At 38.2% G+C, this 25,514-nt stretch overlaps 1 protein-coding gene across 1 annotated transcript; it reads right to left on the reverse strand.

The window, feature by feature from the left end:
- Positions 1-372: 372 nt before the first annotated feature.
- LOC137709971 (uncharacterized) lies at positions 373-2,878 on the reverse strand. Its single transcript, XM_068448946.2, has one exon. It carries the CDS (start codon positions 2,728-2,730, stop codon positions 466-468), a length of 2,265 nt encoding a protein of 754 aa, XP_068305047.2. The 5' UTR covers positions 2,731-2,878; the 3' UTR covers positions 373-465.
- Positions 2,879-25,514: the final 22,636 nt, after the last annotated feature.

The raw sequence follows: 25,514 nt of genomic DNA on the forward strand, positions 1-25,514 counted from the left end.
GTTTCGAGTGACGGTATTGCAAAAGTATTAGACACCATCGATGAATGGATATCTGTTTGCAATGGGATACGTAGTCAACGAATTCTTTCAGCCGCTCATCCTTCCTATATGCAGATAATGTCCTAAATTTAGTAATTTTGGACAGTTTGAGGTGGCTTAATTAGCATGCATTGAACTTGAGCCTCTTGTTTCTGTATGCTATGATCTTAACTAGTTTTAAGGATAATTTACGTATAGTTAAAAGATGTTTCAACTAGTTTAAATTGTAGAGTCTGATGCAAGGCAGTAGGAACTGTCCAGCGGGTAAAATAGGGCCAAATCGTAGTACGAAGTGAATTAACAGAGTTCTAGGGAAAAATCCGAAGAGAACACTTGAATCTAAATTCTGGAATATTATTGATGAAAAGCTGAATACAAGAGTGTTTTAATAGCCTATTTATGCTAGAGTACAGCAGCCTAGAAAACCTAATCCATCGTCAGGTAAAAGTGATCACTTGAGCCTGCCGAAGAATCCCTGTCACTCTCGGATATTGGAAATGATGTGCACGCCTTGAAATTTATCGGGGGTTTCCGTGCCGAACGCCACTCATCAATGCATGCCATTTGGTGATGATCCAAATTTGAAGGAATACCAGGTTCCACAATATAAAGAATCCTTTCAGTTTTACCAAGAACGTGAACTGCAAGTCTCACACTTTCCTCCCTCTCTTCAATTGTGCTGTTAAAACACTTGATTGCCATAGCTTCCTGTAAATTTGTTAGACACGCACCCATTATGTCAGAGATCATCACAACCATTGATTCATACAATCTCTCACTTGATTCATTGATTTGGCCATCAGGATTTAGCAGAAGAGTTTGGCTTATCCTGTACATGGAATTAGCGGCAAGCTCCTTAACAGACCATTTGGAAGGGATATCTCTCGAACACACATTCTCCTTACTCATCCGCCGCTTTCTACATTCTTCAAATATGGATTTTGCAGTTTCAGAAAGTTCTTCAAGTGTTTCCTTTAGACTCTTCCCTTGACGTGACAATTTTCTGAGATCCAAATCTAGCCATGTGTGATATAGATCAACTCTTAGCCACACGACCTCTGCCGCCTTTCTGATGTTGGCAAGAACTCCTTTGCTATCCAGCTGTTCCTCAATAGCATTCATGTACATGAGCCCTTCATGTACCCCATCTATCAGATTTTCGATTGAACCAGAACCGATGTTTGGAAGTGCAAGTGCAATACTTGTTAGTGTCACAACGGGAAGAGCCCAACAATTTGGAGGTTCTTCACATTGTAGAGAGGGAACTTGATCACTGTCAAACTCTGCCACTCCCTTGAATCCTTGTGAGGCTGTCAATTTCTCCAACAGCTTAATGAGATGCTTGGGTTCTTCTTTCATTCCCTTCTGAGTCCAATGATCAGTAGCATCACAGTTGGAATTCATCATGTAATGAACCAACGCATCCTCACCTTCAAGATACAGAACATAATTACTAAGATCTTGCCTTGGGTTTTTCTGGGACATTGGGATGGAGTCGAATTCCAACTTCTTGTTCTTCCACTCCCTGAACAAGTCGCTGAGTAAAAAGATTCGACTCACCAAGAAAATGGAAATTAATCGAATGGCTTTACTTGATAGGACAATCCCCGTTTGCATTGCAATACACAAGTCCAAAATTTTGTTTCTTGCTTCATGTGCAAGTTTCCTGCAGTCCCGAGATTTGATTCTAAAAGTTAATGGACACTTTTTTAACTCCGCAAGCCCCTGAATCCAGTACCTTTCTATTTCGAATTCTTTTCTGTAGCTTATATTTCCTCTTTTCGGGCACTTAAAGTTGATGGCGATGAACCATCTAAACGCCGGGGAAATAGTACCAACTCCTACTGCCACTGCTTGCGTAAATAGAATCAAAGTGGTTGTCAATTTGTAGTCTGATTCCCCGCTGCAAAACTTAATGGACCATGGCATCAAGTATGTTCTAAACATGGCTTGGGCCAAAATCATGGCACTCAAAAGACAGAAAGCTCCAGAAGCAGTGCATGTCACTGACCTGCCCATCACAAATTGAGGGCTAGAGGTGTGAGCCATCAGCCAAAGCTTTGTCAATGTGTCTCTGAGTTTGGTAACTTCTTTTCTACCACTTGCATTTGTGCATTCTTTTGAAGATAATTGGTATCTTTTCTTGTACCCTTTTTCTAAATAATTCTTTGTTGTTGGAACCGTTAAAGCCGAGAAAATCAGCATGAGGAGCAAAACAAGCATGATGAACATAACTGAAGCGTGCTCCTTCCAGAAAACAAAGATTGCACCGGTGGCTAATTGGATGCAAATATTGACAATAAGGGTGATGACTAGAATTCCCAAGGCAATTACATTCATGAACATCTCTTCATTTTCCATGGCTCCAAGAGACGGCATGGAGTTAGCCATTGCTGTGCAGATCAAGGCAGAACTGCTAAGCTTTGCAAGCTGGTCGTGACGGTTGGGCATGGCAGTGTTCAGATCCACCGACAATTTGATGGCTATACCTATCAAGGTCAGAGATGTGGCATTAATGGAGAAGAACTTGCAGGGAAACCAGTACTTATGGTGCCAGATGCCGAGGATTACATCTGCAGCCATTGCAATCAGACAGGCCAAGGATGCTGCTGCTACATACATGCCAATCCAAGGCATTGGTGCACTAAACTTCTCCTCATACAGGTTACCGTTCATGTCACAGCCACCCATCTTTCTTTTTTAATTGTTTGTGTTGTGGAATGTTGAATATGTTATCAAGAATTTCAGGTCCGCCTAGGTTTAAATGCTTTACCGTGTTAACACTGTTGCATTCCTTCATTAACGTTTGACTAGAGTGTAGGAGAATGTTTTGAATATTTTATGTTCTCGTTTGGATTTTTCTTGTTGAGAGCAGCCTGAGCAGGTTTACTTTTTTTGTAGCTTACTGATCATGGGAGTCAAGTGGAGCAGTTTAGGCTTTATTTTAGTACCAAATTTGCCAGCATCTCGTTTTTATTCTCATGTAGTTTAATTCTTTCTTAAAATACGCTCTTATATATACTAACTCGATATCCATGTCTCTTAGCAATTGCTGATCTCCTCTCAACTAATTATTATAATTAAAAAAGTTACTTAGATTTTGGTCATAGCTACAATATTAAAAAGAATCGATGAAGTTGTAAGAATATTTGGGAAATGAAGCATGAATTAATATAGATACCGGATTCATGTTAAACTTTGCAGCTTGAGTAGAAGCAGTGCATGTTACTATTGCTGAGAAATTTGTCGGCCACATTCCGTGTATGGTGAACATATGTTGAGCAGCTGCAGGAAGACGCAAGGGGGTTCTTCTGCCATGTAACCGAGGGCCATTGCAGTAAAACCTGCAGGAACTCAGAGTCTTGGGCGATAGCTATTTCTATTGGTCACTGGCTATGAGAGAAGAAACACACTAGTGTTGAATGTAATTGAGTGATTTAGGCAGAGTGACATGCACTTTTTATACACATAAATTATGCAAAAATACATCTTTCATCCCTAGGCGTAACCAAATTAATCTGATTTAATTACCATGGTAATAACATATTGTCTCGAGGGATGGTAGTAATATCCTTTTCCGAACACATTAATTTCGTGGAGGTTAAGTAATATCCATCCATCCCCTCCCATGGATGGAATATTAAGCATGTCATGAGCGCCTGCAATACTAGGTGATATCATGGGGAATGACTTGATTAATGTGACAACACATTTCTAAGTTGGACGACTTACATGGCATGGATTTCTGCATGGAAGTTGCTCTCTTTGACTAACTTAATATGCATTATTGTCCGTTTCTTTTTACAACCAAATTAACGTGAAAATTCTTGAGATCCCATGCATGCATGCACGAACATGAAATGCTTAGAATCAATTAGATGATAGCTACTGGTCAAGGCTTTGCAATGGGATGCATCTATGTCAAAGTAAAAAGACTGGTTTATCTTGAAGTGATATTGAAAGAAAGAAAGAAAAGAAAAAAAAAAGAAATATTATTGTTTGGGTTAATATTTGAACATTAGGCTGCAAGTGTGTGATGGCCTAGAAATGCCAATTAGAAGGGAGACTTGCCCGAAGCCCATGCATCAAGCCCAATGACAAATTGGCGCCTTCTCATTAATGCATAGGCCATGTGCCTATGATTTAAATGTCAAGTGATGGGGACTAACTCACAATCAGCTAAAAAGCACTTTTCAGTGGCAATACAAATAAAAAGCTGATGAGTCACTACCCTCCAAGTGCTTTCAAATATACAAGACTATGAACTGAAAGTCTTTGATCACAAGGCAAGAAAAAGGACTTAATGTGTGCTTAACCCATCCATGACAATCCTTTGATAACAAGAAGTCCGAGTAACTTGGGACGCAAATAATCGACTAAGCACAATCTTGTTCTACATCTACCATACTGAGATAGCAGTGACATGCCTAGCACTTAGTTTTGATTGCAAGCCTCAAGGCCTACACCTAAGGCCCTGCAAAGGCACCTTTCAAAACTAACTTTGTCCTCCTCTTGCAGTACATTAGCAGGCAAGAGCCGGACTTCACATCCAAAGTGCCAATCCCTTAGGGAGCTGTGCTGAGTACCGAGGAGCCCTCTTTGGAGAAATCTTCGCCCGAACAATTGCTCCTTGCTCCATTTTGTATACAATATAGATTTACGTAGACACACAAAATTAACATTATCATTGACATGTTTTATTGTTCATGCAGGTATTTTCTATAATGTTAGGACTCACTCTTTTAGAGAATGTGCCGAAATTGATGATATCAACTTTATATATATATATGTATATCTATGTGTCTATGTGTGTGTGTGTGTGTGTGTCCAAATAGCATCATTCTAAGTGTTGAATGTAATTTAGATGAGAGATTGTAGCAATGATTCCTCAACTTTAACCTAATTAGAGTAATGATCCCTCAATTGACCATTGGTCCTTTAATTCATCAAAATGTGCAGCTATGGTCCTTTTCGTCAACTCCATCAAAATTTCATCAAAATGAGTCATATTGAAAGCATTATTGCTACAATTGGGATAAAGTTGAAGGACCATTGCTCCAATTGGGTAAAGTTGAGGGACGATTTTCCAATTGGGTTAAAGTTAAAAGACCATTACTACAATTTTTTTCATTTGATTTTTCATATTTGCCCCTTGATTCAGCCTCACATGCGTGGCATGTGACTTATTTTGACAGAAATTCAAATGGAGTTAATGAAAATGACCATAGACGGGCATTTTGATGAGTTAAGGAATCAATGGTCATGAATTTTTAGTTGAGAGACCATTACTCCAATTGAATTAAAATTGAGAGACCATTACTACAATTTCCTCATTTTAGATTGATCAAATAATACTTTCTTCCTTATTTTTCCTCAATGAATAGAGAAGGAAAATATTTAAGGGTTAATTAAAAAGAAAATTGTGATTTAGAAAAATTCATTTGACAATGCACATGGGTTAGTGGAGGTAGCTATCTTCTCTAAAGTTGTTTAACAACTATGGTTAATTAATGTGGAGGTCTTTCATCCATTATCTCTATATTAGTTCCTAAGACCATCTCCAAAGGAGATTTCAAATTTTAAACCTAAAATTTAAATTTGAAGGCTTACATGGCACTTTGACATCTTTTAAGCTTTTGCTCTCCAACCGATATGTCAAATTTTAAATATAAAATAATAATTCATGTACTTTCTTTGCATTGGGAATGAAAAGAAACAAAAGGATAATGCTTTAAACTAATAAAAAATTAATAAAAAGCATTTAATATTTAATTTAAAAAAATTTGAAGGTGCTGTCAAATTTGGCAACAAAAGGGAGAGATGTCAATCCATGTCATGCCACATCAAATTTGGCTTCTCGGTTGGAAAACATTAATTCTGTCTTTTGTTACCGTTATTGATGATTTGGACAATTTGATATCTCCTTTGGAGATGCTTTAATAATGCAGGGAGTTAGTTTCGTATACATAAGTACCTTTCTTTTTGAGAACATAGTTGTACATTATTCTTTTATTTATACCTTGAAGGTTTGAAACTAAGAGTGTTAGTGTAATTTACCAAACATGAAATAATTTTTTGAAAAAATGATAAACCTTGTTAGTGTAATTAATTAACCTCTTATATTATAAGAGCATCTCCAACAGGTGGGCTCTCTCAGTCCATTTGGCTACTTTAGATTGTTGACTTTCGTTGACCGCCTTTTCGTGACTCGTACAAGTTACTATTTTATCGTATTCTTAAAATTCTCGAAGGTACAAACGTGTAGGCGCAAGCGGAATTGAAATTGGAGTTACGGTTAAAATTTTATGAAACATTGTATACCAGGGGCAAGTTGGTAATTTCATGTTTAGAGATATTTTGTATTGTTTTGTGAGACATGTGGGCCCCACGCTCCATGCCTTCACCTCTCCTGTGTCCCCCTACCTCGAGACACTTTTTCTCTCACTTTTCAAATCCCCCTTATCCTATCCTCCATTAGATGACTGCCACCTCACCTTCTTCTTTTAACCTTCTCCCCTCTCTCCTCTCCCGACTTCTTTATCTCAACCCTCTATCTGCAAGTACAAAGAAATCACACCACCATCACCTTCGTCGTTCCAGCGAGCTCCACCAGCAAAATTGTTACAACCTTACCTCTGTGAGTTCTATGAACCCATAAACGAAGGAAAACGTTCGCAAAATTCCTCCCTCACCTCACTATGCAGCAACATCGTGACCACCACCATCTCCGCCCAATCTCGCCATTCACGGCTTAGGTAAGCATCCAGACATTCTGAACCCCTTTCTTTTATCCTCGTGGTTGTTAATGATCGTGTTTATGTAATTTTGGACGGTGGAACTACATAGAGATATCGAGGGAACTTTTTCCCAGATTTCAGTGAACTATCCGAAATTTGCAGTCCTTTTCTGGCCAATCCCGACCTCGGCTCAACCTCACTTTAGTATATTTCAATTCCTTAACTCTTGAGCTTTACTTTGGCTTTTGAAATTCTGATTTTGGTTGAGAAATGAACTAGTTAGGGCCTTTGGAACTTTTCCAGCCAAACTCAACCCAGTTTCAGCCTTCTTCTTCGAGTCTTCGACAGTTGCAGGGCAATCGCCCAAAAAAATAAATAAATAAATAAAAAAGGGGCCTAAGCCTAAGCATGTTGCACATTGTTCCAGCCCGACCCATTTTTGAAATGGGCTCAAAATATTCCTTAGGTTGACTTTTTTTCGGAATTTTCTCGGGAACCCTCCTAGGATAATTTCGACGTCCCGAGTCCCTTTTTGGCACCCATTGAGTGAAATTATAAAGTGTTAACGTAGTTGACCACCGAGGCGTCTCAGTTGACTTTTAGAGTTAACCGTTGACTTTTTACGAAAATTGCCCGAGACCCTCCTTAGAGTATTTCGACACATTGATTCCAAATCTATCGTCCGTTTCTCCAAATTCAAGCGTTTTAATTGAGTTTTATTAATGGGTCACAATATTATGTTTAGGTGCAATTACTATCGGAAACTCCAGCTTCCTAACTCAGAGAGATGTGACATCGTAAGCAACTATGAGTGGGTCTTTTCTTTTATATAATATATATATATATATATATATATATAATTGTTAGTTTTCATTTATACATTTCATAAAGAGTTTTCTACAATACGCCTAGATTAGCATGACGGTTATAAGATTTAGCACATTGATAGAAATTAAGAAGTTATGCTACGTCCTGCGGGATGCACAGGTATGAGTATTATTATTGATACCATAATTATAGTTACGGATATGAATGATATTATGTTGATTAGAACTATCGAATCACTAGGGCATGACTATATTTGTGTTATCTACTCATCGTTTGTTGCACCGGTGTTAGTACTCGCCCGAGTCAGGGCCAGTCTTTCATGTGTACATGCACATCGTGCCATGACGGAATAAATTTTTGGAAAACAAGTTCATTTGAGTAACATCTATGCATGCAATTAACAATTAAAGGCGGAATCATGTTTGTATGCACTCAAAAACAAAACTATACCCATAAAATACAAGGCCTAGTAGTTGTGGTGAACCAAGACTCAACTCAAATCTTAAAGAAAAGAGTTGAGAAACTTTTATACCTTTGAAGCACCTCTTTGCATAAGCAAAGGCTAATCACCCAAGAGAGAGGGCCTTCATTCATTACTTCTTAGCTCCATGGATTTCTTGGAGGAGAATGGTTGAACGGATTCTCCAAGTTCCCAAGAAAGGGAACCTCTAAGTTTCCACACCAAGGAGGGACTTGAAAAACATATGAGTGACCTTGGAGGATGATTGATACTAGTAAATCCCCCTCCAAGGGGGCCGACCTCCTAGAAAGAGAAAAAAAAAATAGCTTTTGTTCTCTCCAATTTCCTCAAGAGAGAACCCTTTTGAATTTTGGGTATAAAGTCATTTATCTAGTCACTTCACTTAAGTGACAAAAAGAACCAAAAACTTTCATTCATGGTATGGTCGGCCTTCTAAAGGCTTTGGGTTGTTTGGGCCCTTTTGAGTCTTTAGTCATTAAGTTGTCAAACAACTTAAGTTAATGGGCTTGACGGTTCTAAGCCCAGTGAGCCTTGAGGTCCACTAATTACTCAAAAGCTAAAACGAACTTATTCGTTTGATTAATTAACATATTAATTAATCCTAGCCATAAATAATTAAACCATTTAATTATCCTTACTCATCTCCGTTGTTTCTTCAATCTCTACGTTACACGGTGTACGATCCATTAAGTTCCTTTTAGCGAGGCAGTGGGCGATTAGAACTCTTCAAATCGATTATGAATTGAAACTTACTTTCAATTCACCCTTTAGTGATTATACACCTTTAGGGCTTCCACAAACCATATGTGGCACCTAGCAGTATGTCATGGCTACCCAAGCTAATCAGAAGAGGTGGAGAACCTATTCAGTTTGGGATTACAATGCAATACGATCTTTCTCTAATACAATACTCTTGACCACATTGTTTGGTTTGATAGTTTAATCATGTCTACTATCCAATGTGATTCTCTTACTTATATGATTATCTTAAATGTGATTTGGAACGACTTCCTAAATCTCATTCATACTCTGATCAGAGATTCTTAATCATATCATATAGTATTCTCCCTCAAACGGTTTGAAGGTTAGAGATCCCTTGTTGTGCATTCACTTGCCTCCATGGCTAAATGGCTTAACCTAACTATGTCTTGGACACCCTTTGACGAAGTGACTTTGACATAGTCAAAGATCAAGGACCTAACCATAAGACAACTATGATGCCTCAGATCAAATGACTACTTTACATTATCCAAATCATGAGTTCTCATGTGACATGAGTATGAGAACTCCTTGTTGATCGCGTTCAATGGACTCATTCTCTATTGAGCACCTACATGCTTGTCTTGGTGTCAGTCACACCAATGACTCGAGACCAGTCACTCTCTCTAAGAGAAGACATAACACGTACTGATCTTAATGGACTGTCAATGCCCAATTGGCAATCTTATGATCATGAACTTTTAGGATACGTATATGAAAGAGAATGGTTTCATGAATCTAACTTCTTTAGATCACATTTTCCCAACTACATATTCCTTGGACTAATCGTTTAAGCATATAACATTTATATGAGACAGCTTTAAACAATAATCTTTGCCCTTTATATTAAACTAGATTAGTTAACATGTGAAATGTCCATAAAGTATCATCATATGATTGGCTTTAGGGCAGATTTACAACACGCCGTACGCTCACTTTGGATCCATTGTAGATGCCAGTCTTGTCCTAGATTGTTACAGGCAATTAGGACTCGTATGTGCTGCATATAGAGCCAATCTTCACATGATTGTAGTACAAGAGCAAATATCATTGTTACACCCAGTCCTGTTCATGTCAGAATATCTCTGCATGAACTCGTGTGTCAGCATATGTTGATAAGCACTCATTATGATATGTTTGCTTATGCGAGATTATACGATTACGGACGTCGTGCACTTATTTACGTAATATTCTGCTGTATTGAATTCTTGAGATATTGCAGGCTATGGTAAATATTGTCATACTATACATAGTATGTATATTTTGGAAACTATGCTTGTTTTACGGCGAGGAGTTATAAAGTTTTAAAAAAGGTTTTTATTAAACTTTATTTTTAGGCCCACTCACCCTTTTTTTTTTTTGCCCCTCCAAGTTTTAGTGGTCGAGCTATCGTGTCGACGAGGATTTCTGGCAAACTATTGTTGTGGGAATATTACCGACGGTATAATTCCTCTTTTACCTTTACTTTATTTTATTAATACTCTGACATCACGTGTGAAATGGGTTCATTTCTGCTCACATGCGCAATCTTACATTTAGGCACTTAGGTTTAAATTTATTCACATTTTCCACATCACTACACCTTATGGCTTCGTCACCCTCCTGGTGTTGGCCAACACAGCTCGATTCGAAGTCTAGGTGGACATTCCGGGTCGGGGTGTGTCAGAGATTGTATGCTTTTGGTTCTAGATTGTAACTTAGATATAGATTTTCTTGCCTCGCTTCATTTCTATTTTTCAACAATTTTTTTTATTACGCAAGCTAATCTCTTATGTTTCTAGCGATTTTACTGTGGAAATAGGAACATCAAGCTTTGCACTTATTAGAATTCAAATTCTGATTATTTGAACATTGAAGACCTCATCGCAAAGAAGAGATTTCATGTATTTTTTTTTTTTGTTATTAGGATTCATATTCTGATTATTATTTTCTTCAATTTTATTCCATTAGATATTTGTGTTTAATTTAGATTAATATTTTCCTTATTAATTAGAATCCACATCATCATCTAAGTCATTTAATGTTTAAAACTATTCACACCACTTTTAATCTAAACCATTGAATGTTATAAAATCTAAAAGCTACAAAGAAGTAAAAACATTTGTCCTTTGATCCTATCCCATATAAAAAAGAACAATATTTGGCTATTTAAAGATTAGTAGGAACTCCTACTCAAAAAATTTCAAAATAGTTCGTTGTTAATTTATAGAACTTCGTGTTTATAATCAGAACGTTCATATTATAAATCACCATATAAAGATCGTCTCAGCAAAAAAAAAATCAATTAAAATTAAGGTCATTTAGTCATCAAACTGTTTAAAAACAAATGAACGGTATTGCTAAAAGTATTACGAACCGTCTATATACTTGCTATAATAGATTGACAAAACAACCTTAGTTTTAATTTATTTTTTGCAGAGATAATCTTTACAGTGTAATTGTAACATCCCGTCCCGGGATTATTAAAACGTACATGGAAAATTACGATTTTACCCCTAATCTATTCGTTTACGTGTAGTTTTGTGTAGTGTTGTGTTGTAGGACCACACACACACTCACACATCACTCTCACTCTCCCGGGATTCCCTCCCTCATTCCCTCACTCTTTGTCTCACTCTGTCTCTCTCTCTCTTTCTCCCCGAGTTCCTCTCTTCTCCTTCTTCTTCATTCAACACACAGACACACACACAAACCAACTCAAACCTTCACCAATCAAGAAACCAATTACACCATTGAACTCGTGAGGTTGTGAGGAGCACAACCATACCAATTCCAGGTAAGAATTCGAACGTTTTCACGTCGTTTCAACAATGGCCGAATTATTGCACTGTTCATGCAAACCTAAACTAGTGTGTTTTTGGAATTTCTAAGCTTGTAGATGTGTTTGTGAGGTCCCAAGGAGCCTCCGAGTGGTTCGTTGGGTGAATTTGGACGTTGGGAAGGCTAGGTTCAAAGTTGGCCGAACTTTGATCGTTGTTGCAGGTATGATCGTGTGATTTTTAGGCCTTAAAACTAGTCTAACGTTGTTCTACTAGTCCTAAGCTTCATTTTGGTATAAAGATCGTGAAAAATGGTTGAAAAACGAAGGAGAAAACAAAGTTTGAAAAATTCCCAGTTTTCCGGCGACGGCGCCGGCGACGGCGACTGGCCGGAGAAGGAAGGGGAATATTCCGTTAAGTTTAACGGAATATTCCTAACGGCAGTGACGGCGTCAGTTAACGGAATATTCCGTCAGTTAACGGAATATTCCTGACGGCGTCAGTTGACGCCGTCAGTGTGCAGTGCACGTGGCCGCGCGTGGGGGCGCGTGGGTCCGTGCCTATTCAGGCGCGTGGGGGCGCGTGCGTGGTCCAAAAATTATTTTAAAAATATGGGTGTGATCCTGAGGTTGTGTAGATCACGTTGGTATATTCAATTGTCCATTTTGAGCAATGTATGAGAAGTTATTACAAGAAATTGCTTAGGTGCTTTTAAATTAACGTTTTCGTAACTCTGTCGCGTATAGGTGATTCGTATTCCGAGGACGAGCGTACATACTCGAGGCAGGGGGGCTACGACCCTTCTAATTATCAGTGAGTGGGCTTTTGTTTTCCGTATATACCTATATACATTTATATTCCCAGAAATTAAATAGAAAAAGGTTATTTGTTTTATGCCATGCATCATATGAATGACGTTTACGCATCATCACATGCATTGGTAGTGGCATACATTTATATATGTGTATTGGTGCTGTGGACGCACAGGTAAGTGCCAGGTAAGCGGTATTCCTGTTGTTATGCAATAGTAATTTGAAATGCTTAGAGAGCTCATAATCTGCACCCCCGGTGTTAGTGCTCCCGCCCAGGGCCAGGGCATAGTCCTTCACGTGATGTTCACCCGCACCACACGCTCGCCTTGGATCCAAGTTAGGTGCAAGCCTTGTCGGACAGACTACATTAGGTGGTTCCGACTCGTAGGTGACCCGCGATTATTCGCACAGTCTTCACGTGATCGTAGCACTAGAGCGTATATATTACACCCAGTCCTGTCGGACAAACTACATTAGGTGGTTCCGACTCGTGTGCAGATTCAGATGTTGAGTTGAGATTGGAGCTCTATATGCAGCGGTACATGTCACGTTAGGTGACTCCCGGCTGCTAGATTATATGTTATTGATGTGATTAACGCTTGAGCATTTATATTTGATTATGAATTTCCGTTATGGCATATTCTCAAGCATGAATGGCATATTTTGGAGCATGATTGGCATACCTATACATACGTATATATGTTCATTTTCTGGGAAGTATACAGGTTTTACGGCGAGGGGTTAGAATGTATTTTGCTAAAGAGTTTTCAAAGAACTTTGTTTTTGCCCACTCACGCTTTTGTTTTTGCGCCCCTCCAGGTTCTAGTGGTCTAGCAAGTTCGGTGGTTTATCCCAGATGGCGTCCCGGCATTTCTGACAGACACTCACCATTGTAGGGTCACCTTCGGGTGTACATATGTCGTATCTTTCCTTTTTCGACTGCTGTAGACTTGCTCTGAATTGTGTCTCACATACACTAGTACTTTGTATGCTATTAGGTTTTTAATTATTCGTACTTTTATATTACTTTATCTCATTAGCTTCCGCACGCGCACATGGCTACGTCACCTTCGTGTGACGGCCAGCACGCCCTGATCTCGGTCGGGGTGTGTCAGTAATTCATAGTATGAACGGTTCTGATCATGAACACAAAGCTCTGTGATTAAAACACTAAGAGTTTTTAGTAGGAGTTCCTACTCATCTTTGAGTAGTCAAGTATTGTTCTATAAAAAAAAAGTATTATTTTTGTTTAGTAAACGATATTATCTACACCGCATTAGTTTTGGGGAGGTGAATTGATACCCCTCCCTCCCACGGATGAAATTTAAAGCATGCATGCAACACTAGGAATATTTGTTGCATGACTTGATTAATATGAAAATGCATTTTGAGGCCTCGACACTTTGAAACTAGCATGTTAATCCCTTCACATACATAATTGACAATTCATTTGTGCACGAGGATTTGTGTGATGCTAATTACTTTTAGCAAGGATACAAATTGAAGCTGATATTTACTTCATCATTCACGACTTATTTTGTGATGCGAAATTGGTGGTGTGAGTTGTTGGCGACTTCTGATTTCCGAGCAGTTGCGGGGGGTCATCCAGCACCTAGGCTGTTAGGGTTTTCTTTACTAGCCACCTCTAGGTCGAGGACTAATTAATCTTCTGGGGTTAAAACGTGTTTATAGGTTTTAATTTATGTACGTACTATTTTGTAATTGCTGCAATGAAGAACCATTACTCATGCTCATATGTCGGTTCTTTCTAGGACTATGTAAGATGTAATTAGTCCGTCTAGACTTCGTTTTAATGATTATTACCTACCTTTGATGAAAAAAAAAAAAAAAAAAAAAACCAAAAAGGGAATAAGAAAGGAAAAAATAACATGAACTACCATTCAACTAAAATATTACTTAGAGTTGAAAACCTGTTTAAGAGAATGAATATCAATGTTTGAATTGAAACATTCCCCCAAAACCTACATTAGACAAGCTGAAATGAGTAAAAAACCATAGGATCCAAAAGTATGAACTTACAGGGCATTGCAAAGGAAATTCACCTTGACGGTATCTTCGTGTGTTGTTGGTGTGAAACATGCACCGTGGGAGGCTACACCATTCCGAAAGGTTCTCGAATTTCATCAACGTTTGGGCGAAACATAGAGATCCTTCTAGCTGGGAAAATCCACTGGAATTCGACCCGGATAGGTTCTTGAATGGTAAATGGGACTACAGTGGGAGTGACTTCAACTATTTTCTGTTTGGGTCAGGTAGAAGAATATGGGCAGGGGTTGCAATGGCTGAGAGGATGGTGATGCATTTACATTTTTGCATTCTTTTGACTGGAAACTGCCACAAGGAGAGGAGTCGGATGTTTCGCAGAAGTTTAGGATTGTTTTGAAGAAGAAGATACCTTTGGTTACCATCCCTACTCCACGGTTGTCGGATCCAACACTCTATGAGTAAGAAGCCCTCGTGTTTCATTCCCCTACGTCTACTCCACCTGTGGGTAGCAACAATCTAATAAGCGAAAACAATAGTGTGTTATCAAGGATGACTTTGGATCTTGATTACAGAATTTCTGTTAGACCAACAAAGATTTATGGGGATGCTTGTTGAGTGTATATTTCCGGACATGGAAAAATCATGTGTTGATGCACAAAATCAGTGAGACTTTGGAACAAAGTCAAGTTCACCTGTAGTCAGGCTACGCCCACCAGGGTAGAGGAGTTCTTATTAATAATATAGAGTCTACATAATACAATGGTTAAAGCATAATCATCATTAGTGAGTTTTAATAATAATTTAGGTACAATAATGGGATTTGGATTTAATTGTAGGAGAATGATCTCTTTTTATAGTTGACGAGAAGCGTACGTTTTTGTCCATAGTCGATTTGGGACTCTAGGAGCTTTTATTTAGATGTTGACATGTTTGTCGTTGTGATTGGCCTCCTAGTTGGAGGGAAACTCTTATGCTTCGGCAGGGGTGCCTCAACACGAATCCTTTAGTAGGTCCCTAAAGATATGAAGTTGACCAACGCTCGGTAATTTTGAGATCAGTAAAGTATGGTACAAACATCATGTAATAATCTATTAAGAAAGCTGAGCTCTATTATATATAACAGTGCGAGTGAAATAATGTTAGCGGCAATAGTAAGGGAAAGTAGGAAAAGTGGTTGTCTAATTACCAATGTTACTTATTTGATTATGTTGCTCTTTCAAGTTGGTGTAGCTTGAAAACTGTTGAAAATAAATTCACATTGCTAAAAGAATGAACCTTGCATGAGTTTATACGTAAATTGGGCTACTTTTTATATTGCTAATTAATTTTATGATGAAATCTCAACTTTCTTCATAAATTTCATTGTCTATAGAGAGCTCCCATATGTCAAGAGGTTGGAAATTGAAACAATTTCTTTTCATTGTCTGGAAATATTTATTTTCTTCTTTTTTTTCTTTTTTTTTTTTTTTTGAAAAAAAATAATGTGACATTATAATGCACTCAGAATATCACAACAAACGTAAGCAATCATGCACATTACTATTAGGCTAGCAACAATCACCGCAAATATGTAGTATCATAATCATTTTATATGTGAGTCGACTATGAGACCTACCTAATTTGAGCCAAATGCCACGAGGCAAAATATTAATTGGTATTCCTTTCCTTTCTTGCGGTTTGTAACTTTGTGTCGTAAGAGAAATTAAAATTTGTTCCACTTTCAAATAGTAGCAATATATAAGAAAAATATATAAGTTCAGTACACGATGAAAGTAAATAAGCTAAATATTCTCTTGCATGGCAAATAATTAAGCTAGCAAAAAATAAATTAAAGTTCGAGTTAATTAGAGAAAGAAAAGGATATAAATTTCAATTTCAAAGATTGCAATAGAAGCAACCACCGGTTCGCGAAAATATTTGTTACAACATGAGTGGAATACATAACCCAAAACCTAAAAATTTACAACATTCTCCTTCACAGATCCTCATGCTCTGGCTCTGGTGTTAGTCTGAGTAGCTCATCGACAGAAACTCAGGGAACCTCATCCCCTATATAGTCTGAGGCGCAATTATCATTAACTAAATCGCCCAATCCTCCAAACACATTATTACTTGGTGGATAAAGATGATCAGCTTGAGTAGTAGTCGAAGTGAATCCTGTGTCATCGATATATGGATAAAGATGATCAGCTTGAGCAGCTGCAGTAAATCCTGTCCCGTTAACATATTGATGAAGATCATGAGGTTCAGTAGTCACAGCAAATCCTGTGCCGTCGACATATGAATGAAGATGATCAACTTGAGTAGTCGCAGCAAAACCTGTCCCGTTGACATATTGATGAAGATCATGAGCTTGAGTACTCGCAGCAATTCCTGTCCCGTTGACATATTGATGAAGATCATGAGCTTGAGTACTCGCAGCAATTCCTGTGCCGTCGACATATGAATGAAGATGATCAACTTGAGTAGTCGAAGCAAATCCTGTGCCATCCAAATATTGATGAAGATCATGAGCTTGAGTAGTCACAGTAAATCCTGAGGCGTCGACATATGGATGATCATGAGCTTGAGTTGTCAAGTAAATCCGGTTTCACTGACATATGGATAATGACGATCAGCTTGCATAGTTGCAGTATATCCTGTGTCGCCAACATATTGATAAAATCATCAGGTAGTGTTACAGCAGGTGGTACAATATTGTCAATGCATGGTTGGAGTTTTTGCTGTTACTGACACCAAGTTTCTTCCCATTGCAAAGCACCCAGTTCATTGTCTGCAAACGACGGTATGTTGTTAACGCAAGGTAGAAGTAATTCTTGTCCCGGTTTTTCTTCTCTTGCATGCACTAATCCACCTGCTAATGGTGGACTACTGATCATATTGTTGCGTGGCTAAAGGTATTGCAGATCAGGTACACATGGTAAGAGACGCTGCCGTTTTCCGTGTCTCAATCGAACAAGCTGATTTATTATCATCTTCTCCAACCATCTCATCCTCCTCTGCTCGTTGTTTTTGTTTCTTGTTGAATTCCTCATTTTTACGAAGTATACATAGAACATATTTCTTCTCCAGCACATCCGATAAAAATCATGTTAGTTAATTAAATTAATCCAAGATTGTATGTCTGTATATGAAAAACAAGAATTCTCCCCTGCCTAGCGAGCAACGAAAAGAAATCAAGTATGGCTATCAGTGAGTATTTTCTTCACACAAACCTAATTACTTTTAATCCGACAAACTAAAAACCTCACGACAATTTTCAACAAATATAAAGTATTTAAGATCGACACATGTATCTTAAAATTTTATGTGTACGTGTTAATGTTCAATATTTGATCTTTATGCTTGTAGATTTAAGAGACTTGTCCAAAAATAATACGCAAGAAAACACATAGAAACGTGAAATAGTAGCAGTCCATAAGATTCAAGAAGAACAAGATCCTCATTCTTTAAAACACAAAATTGTATACGTAAATACTTGCTTGTTGGTTGTGTACAAGTGACTGATGAAGATCAAACTCAAGCATGATCCACCTGTCATCTATCCCGGATCCCTTGTTCTCATAGTGGAATATTTTTCTGTAGCCAATAACATTGTTAGTCCCGGCTGGATAACATATCTTCTTGCCTTTATCGACACCTTTCCAAGTGCCAGATCCCTTCGCAACAATTCGGGATACACGCAAGCCTCTTGGAACTTTTGTGGTGAGTTCAGTGATGAAGTAAAGGTCCTTACTCCTCCTCAAGTCGTTTGCTCTTCTTGTTTTGAAGTTTTTGAAAGTTATAGATGGTACTAGTTTAGTCTATAGGGGGTGAATAAGTTCCAATTTAAAAATTCAATTCAATTTTCAATTCTCGAATTAAATCCACATTCACATCACATATCAAACTATCCTACACATATGCAATTAAAAAGATAAATAAAAAGTGCACAAGGATTTAGTATTTAACCAAAACCCATCATTGGGAAAATCTTTGGGCTCCTAAACCGGGACAAACACTAAGAGAAATGAGTATAAAAAGATTTACAAAACTCATCAACTAGACACGCATACTAATAAGCAGTTTTGTCTCCGCGCTTTGTTACTCGATCTCTCTTCAGCCTTCAAGTAGAAGTGGCACGACACTAACGTGGCCCGTGGCCGTCAATTACTGTCTCCTCAAACTTTGCAAGATACTAACGCGATCATGCAGAATAAATGAAATGAAATGATTTTTGGAAATCAACCAATTATGAAAATCACAAGGTACATTTTCATAATTGATTTTAATTAAAGCATAATGAAAAATTAGTGAAAAAAAAAACTAAATTTTTCTTTAAAAGAAAAAAGACGTGGACACAAAATGATTTTTGTACCATAAACCTCACGGGAAAAATATGAATTCTTTTTTAAAAACACATGCTACTGACCGACATGGAAAACAAACTTTCTGCTCTTATATGAATGACGATGCCTTCAGAGCATGGTGCTGCATCAAATGCAAACTACAATACATACCTTCAGAGCATGCAGCAATATATAAGAATATATATGTATTCTAAGACCTGCAGCAAGTAATGGATCTATATAATGCATGTAGTTGTTGTAGACTATTATTATATATATGACTTATGACGAGAATTATCACAGCCTCAAATAACTCCACCAAATCTGCAGACACTAATACGTTTAACTATTTACGCGACAAACAAAAGTTGGTCACGCAAAGTGTCATTCCGTCATTTAAATGTATGCGCGATGGAAACTTCGTCGCGCAAAGATCGTGAAGAAAGACTTTGCGCAACGAACAATAGCATTGGTCGCAAAAACGAGACACAACAATTTAGCCTTCGTCGCACAAAATTTATAGGAACATATGTGTTCATCACACAAAATACCAAGATACAAACATGGGTTCGTCTCTCAAAACTTTGCGCGACAACAGTTTACAATTGCACGACAAAACCTTGTTAATCGCTATAATACTACGAGACGAAGGTATTTGCCGCGGAAAAATAAAAAATAAAAAATAATTTTAATTTAAACTTTTGTTTTTTTTTTTTTTTCATTTTGTAATAAAATTAAATTGTAATTAAAAAATGTAATGAAGAGGAAAATAATTTATTTAAATAAATATAAATGAATGTACAAGCAAAATGTTTAAAAAGTAAAGGAGTACAAAACTAAGAAAATAATGTGGCATAATCAACGAGGTCGTCATTCGAAGGCGGCTGGAAGGTTTCGAGGTTGGGGACGGACTCAGAGGTTGAAGGGGCAGAGTTGTGGGCATGCTCGGGTTGGAGAGGCTCAGATGTCGACGGCGGACGAAGATTCGGGAGACAAATGTCAAACTGACTGAGGGCTTGTACAATCTGTGACATCTGGCTCTTATACGAGGCCAGCTCTATGAAATCCAGGAGGGATTTCATTGTTATAATCTACATATTTGTATTATTGAAATTTTATATTATTTTTTAAGAATTTATATCAATTTATTTGAATTTAGATTTTAATTAAACTAGTTACGAATTTTGAAGTTTGAAAATTAATTATTTAAAATCCATACACCTTTTGAGATCACAATTTATATTTTTGAATAGAGCTCGATCTCACGAATGTGTAGGTACAAACTGTTTGTGAAACGGAATTATAACGAAAGAGTTATTAACGTTTACAGTCTGGGATATTTTTGTAATTTTGCCCTCATTTAGAAGGCTCCAGATTTTTGGAGCAAAGGAATGCGCCACATGTGTGGTTGGGATGAAATGGAAAGAAAAAAAATGAGAAAGATGGACGGCTGTGATGGAAATGAGAGAAGAGAAATGAAATGAGGGAAAGGATAGAGAGAAGAGGACCAATCGGGAAAGGGAGTAAGAATGGGAAATGAGGGGGAAGAGAAAGGGAATCGGATCCCCCCTTCACCCGGTTCAGGACCTGACTTCGGACCCTTTTTTGCCATGGTTTCCGTCACGATTTCATCCATTTTTTCGATGAATCGCGACCATCTAACACCACCATTCGTCACCCTGACCTCCTATCTTCCTTCCCCATCCAAACCCGACTGGGTTTGACCCCGAATTCATGGAGAACCACACCGGTGGTGCGATGGACACCTTGACGGCAATCCGCAATTTTAACAACCTTCACCATCAATAACCACCATCAAACTACTCCTCTTAAGGCCTGGAACAAAGCCCAAACAACTATGGGGGCGGCGGAGCACCGGAGGTGACAGATCGAAACCATCCATTTCTATGGTTTGCGGCAAATTTGAGGGAAATTGGAGCTTTTTTCGACCAAATTGGACTTGGCCACATGTATAAAACTTGCTCTACTCATTGAGATTTGTAAAATTTGATAATTTTTGGAATTTGTTGAATTTTTCGGCAAGTTAGGTCGGCCGATCGCCACCCGCAGTGGCGCGTTCGACGGCGCATGGTCAGTAGGCCAACGATGTCTTTCTAAGTTCAATTAGATGGCATGATTTCATAATTGATATCCGTATGACGTGGTTTAATTGTTTGCACTTAGTTTCATTATGATACATCACTAGATCAAAATTTGAATCGACGATCCAATCATTGGATCGTCACCAAACTTTAATGCGTTATAGGACGTAATATTTGAGGATAGCTGGAACTAACGGATCGGGAATCTGATGTATGGATCTTCCCAAACTGGATTTCTAAGTTAGCAAAATTAATTGTTGACCACCACTTGAATTTGTGATTGGCGGAGATTCGACCTTTGGATCGTAGTGAGACTCTAGTATGCTATTCTAGAAGTATAACGTGGACTTTGGGAAGTTACAAATCAAGAATTTGATAAGCGGATCTTCCAGTTTAGATTTCTAGGGTTATGGACCCTACTCTTGACCTTGATCGATGGTTGACTTTTCAGTCAACTAGCGTGAGTTCTTCTAGTATGTTGCCGATCTTAGAGTACGGGGAGATTTTATGGAGCTTAATGGGCTCATTGTGATGACGTGCCTTCTCGATTTACGTAATGATGGCATTATATGGTGATATGCTTATTTATTTTATGTGATTTGACTTGTGTATTGAACTTGTTATGGAATGTGTGGTTTGATTTGTATGATTGGCTTGATGTGATGAATGTGAGGGTTAGTAGTGGACCGTTAACCCATTGTCATGGGGTTTGGTGCTCGACACTTGTTTCAGATCTTGTTTCCTTATTTCACTTTTTGTGTCGTTCAGCCCTTCTAAATTGAGTACTTGGTTCTTGCATTGTTTCTTTGAGCCGTTGTTGTATCCATTGGCCTTCCACTCGGTTCCGTTGAGTGATCTGGAACTGGGTATCCGCTGGGGTTCCGTTGAGAGGTCTGGTTCCTTGCTCTGTCTAGATTCCGATGAGTGATGGTCCGGAATCCCTTATATTCCACGATTTCGTTGAGTGATGGTCTAGAATCCCTTATACTCCATGATTCCATTGAGTGATGGTCTGAAATCGTATCTTGCCTTTGATTTCATTGAGTGGTTCGTTATGTATTGTAATATGCGATTCCATTAAGTGATGGTCCAAAATCGTCTCCTGGTTCAAATTCCGTTGAGTGATGGTCCGGAATTGTATCCACTCGGATTCCGTTGAGTGATGGTCTGGAATCCCTTCTACTCCGCGATTCCATTGAGTGATGGTCCGGAATCCCTTCTACTTCGCGATTCCATTGAGTGATGGTCCGGAATTGTATCCTGGTTTAGATTTCGTTGAGAGGTCCAGAATCCCTTTGGTGTCTTGGTTCCTTGGATTTGATTTCGGCTTCAGAGATGTAGGCTTTAGCCGAACTGTGTCGTTTTAGCCCTGCATTTTAGTATATAGTACGTGTTATTATTTGGTGTGATTATTGGATGTTGTTGGATATAATTGTTATGATTATGATAGACCGTTGACCAATATGGCTATAGATTATTGTTATGCTTCGTTAATTGTTCCTTAAGATGTTGCACGCGTTGAATTGTGTATTATGTTGAGACATGGCTGTTTATGTGATGAATATTCAAGTGTAGTGAAAGGATGAACTACAAATGGCTTGATCCCTGTTTAGGGTACGTAGGTAGTCTAACAAGGAGGTTAGATGCAGCCATAAAGCATATGAAAAATTATTACGCAGTTGGATCTTGAGTTATGCCTTGTACATCTCGGAGGTGGGATCTGTTAGATATACGGATGTTGGGTGATGTCACGCATCGATCCTAGACGTATGTCGGGTTCGGCATGTGACAAGCTCAGTCTTAAGGTCAGCCACCTCTGCTGTCAAAGCTGTCACCTGACTCTTTGACTATGATGATGAAAAGGCTCTAGGTTCCTACCATCGGGCATTCCTCATCCCCCTACAATACATCCCTGGCCTCTGCCCGAGAGTCTAATCCAAGGTCTCTGTAAGGATCTGAAACCCCGCATCCTCTAGGAATCCACAGACTCGAGCGGAGTCTCGGAAGGAAGCTAGGAGGCAGACTCTTGAAGAACCAACTGCCTTTTTTCCATCATAGTCGCCTGTGTAATATAACATGAAAATATTAATAATAACATTCAAATAATAACCATGATACTTGAATGCATAAGATAGTAATTACAATTGAAGAATACTTACATGAAATGACTCAGCCAACTCATCCCGGGGTCGAACATAAATGTCACTAAAGATATCGATCTCCAGGAATTTTGAACCCCCCTTAGTAGAACAAGATACGAAAATTGTTAGTACAAAAATAAAATTAATATTATTGACATATTAAAAATTGAATATGAAAAACTTTATTATTACCTACCGCCGCGCCTTCATCCTATATGAGAAGGGTCTCGAACTAGAATGATGGAAAAAAGTCTTCTTCTCTTGATTACTCTTGTTGGCTTTTGCCTTCTTCTGTTATACAAAACACAAACGTATTAGTTCTAATTTAAATGAAATATAAAAAATCAATAAACATTAGTAAGAAACGTATAATACTTTTAAACTTAATATAAAAAATGTACCACATAACCGAGCTCCTGAAAATGACTGCAGAGCCACACTTAACTATCTTCCCGGGCCTCAAATTCCTTCGGGCAACCCTCCTCAAAAGCGACCTGCGAATCATCAAATGTCTCAAAATATTGGTGCAAGTTGCTCTTCCACTGCTTATATCGTTCACGAAAAGTCTGACGACGTACGCCAACATATCATCGTTGATGTCGTCGAGACTGTAGTTCATCTGCAATGTAACAAATTAATTACATGCATTAAGTAATATAAATGTATAAAATTTGAAGAAAAAAACAATTAAAAGGTAGGATACTTACCGACAACTGTGCGTCGCCTTCCAAGACTTCCATTGCATACGGCAAGAGGTCCGAACAACTTGACCAATGTCATGGGCCAATGCACTATGCTGATCCGCTGTTGGTGCAACCCAATGTCAGTCGTCATATCCAATCGTGATACGTTCGTTGGTCACCCGGGTGACCTTCGTCGTCTTCAACTGGCGACAAGGTCCCCGAGTATTTTTCTTTGTTGCAAAAAAATAAAAAAACATTCAAACAAATACAACAAATAAAACCATAATTCTGGCAGAACCTCCCCTAAAATTATAACAATTCCCAAACCTTGGACATTGTAATGAATAATATATGATATCAACAACAATCCCAAACCTTGGACATTGTAATGAAATATTACATTGTGTATATATAGTTTCTAACCTATCCAAAATCAAAAGCCAACTAAAAATTTTAATCAGATGAGGAACATTTAACATCCACATTCTATTTAGCAGCTCAGTTTTTAAGTTATTTGTTGCTACATTGTTTCGAACTCAATTCACAGGTTTGACAGTAAACCGACTATTGGCATTCATGCTCCAACAAATAGAATCATTTATATCAAACATTGGTAACAGAATACGGCAAATTTGATTAGCAATATAAATATTGACAAAATTTAGCATAAGAGATTTATTCGAGCAGTTATTGCATTGATCACATGTTTACCTGGTTGGGACCCCGAGGCATGAGTAGTGGATGTTGATATTGTGTCGTGTCATGCGTGCAGGGGCGGCAATGACCACGACTGGCACTAACAGGTAGCGCAACTGAAGAGGCTGATGACACTGGCGCCTGGGAGGATTGGGGAGCAACTGCATCAGCCGCATCAACCGGATTAACCGATCTAGGCTCCATATATGCTAGAGCAATGGAAACTGAAATAGAAGGCGAAGAAATCGGATGGGGTGCTGTCGTCACCACCTTACGACTTCTAATAAGCTGCAACATCTTCACAATTAGGAAAAAAATCAGTGCCTAGTCATTGAAGTCAACGTGCCAAATCCAGTGCTTATTCTCTATATTACATTTACATATAAATTGCAAACCATAGTTGGCAACACAAACATATTTCTCATATTACTTGACCCTGACAAAGCACCAACTCCTTAACTCGTAACAAAACACAGGTGTAAGACATGAACACCGACAATCATTTTCCAAGTATTTGAAATTCAAGAAAAATAAAACAAAGCACATTTAGAATCAAAACAGTACTCAAATTTAACAGCACCCTAGAGTTAAATTGTGATGAAATTCTAGTACACCAGACATATTATAAGGTAAACAGAAAATTGGCATCCATTATTTCCTAGTTGATACATGTTGAAGGATATAATTGATGGAACAAGGTACAATAATTGGTTAGTCTTTTGTGAAGGAAAAAAACTATACAAAGCAGAATCAGTACACCTAAAACCAGCAAGCAAAGCAAAATAATGTCATGTGCCAACACAGAAACTACAACAAAACAAGGACATAATACGGAAAATTTCTAGGCATTCAAGTTCGACATGTCCCTAAAACAGAGGGTACAACAAAACGTGGTTAGTCGTATGGAAGTCATAGACATATATCGTAGAACATGCAGGTTCTATAAACATGTATTGGTTTAATTCAAACATGAAAGCTACGGGGTTCATGTGGTAAGTTTTGAATGAAAACTGCAGGTTTCAAACGCACTAAATTCAAAACTACAGGTTCGATTTAGTTATGAATGTTAGGTTCATATATAGGGGTACATGCAAGAACACAAAAGACAATATACAATAAAGTGTAGTGAATTTGTGGATTGC

This window comes from Pyrus communis, chromosome 6 (assembly GCF_041283825.1).
Source record: "Pyrus communis isolate YQ-2024b chromosome 6, ASM4128382v1, whole genome shotgun sequence".
In the NCBI taxonomy this organism is placed as follows: domain Eukaryota; kingdom Viridiplantae; phylum Streptophyta; class Magnoliopsida; order Rosales; family Rosaceae; genus Pyrus; species Pyrus communis.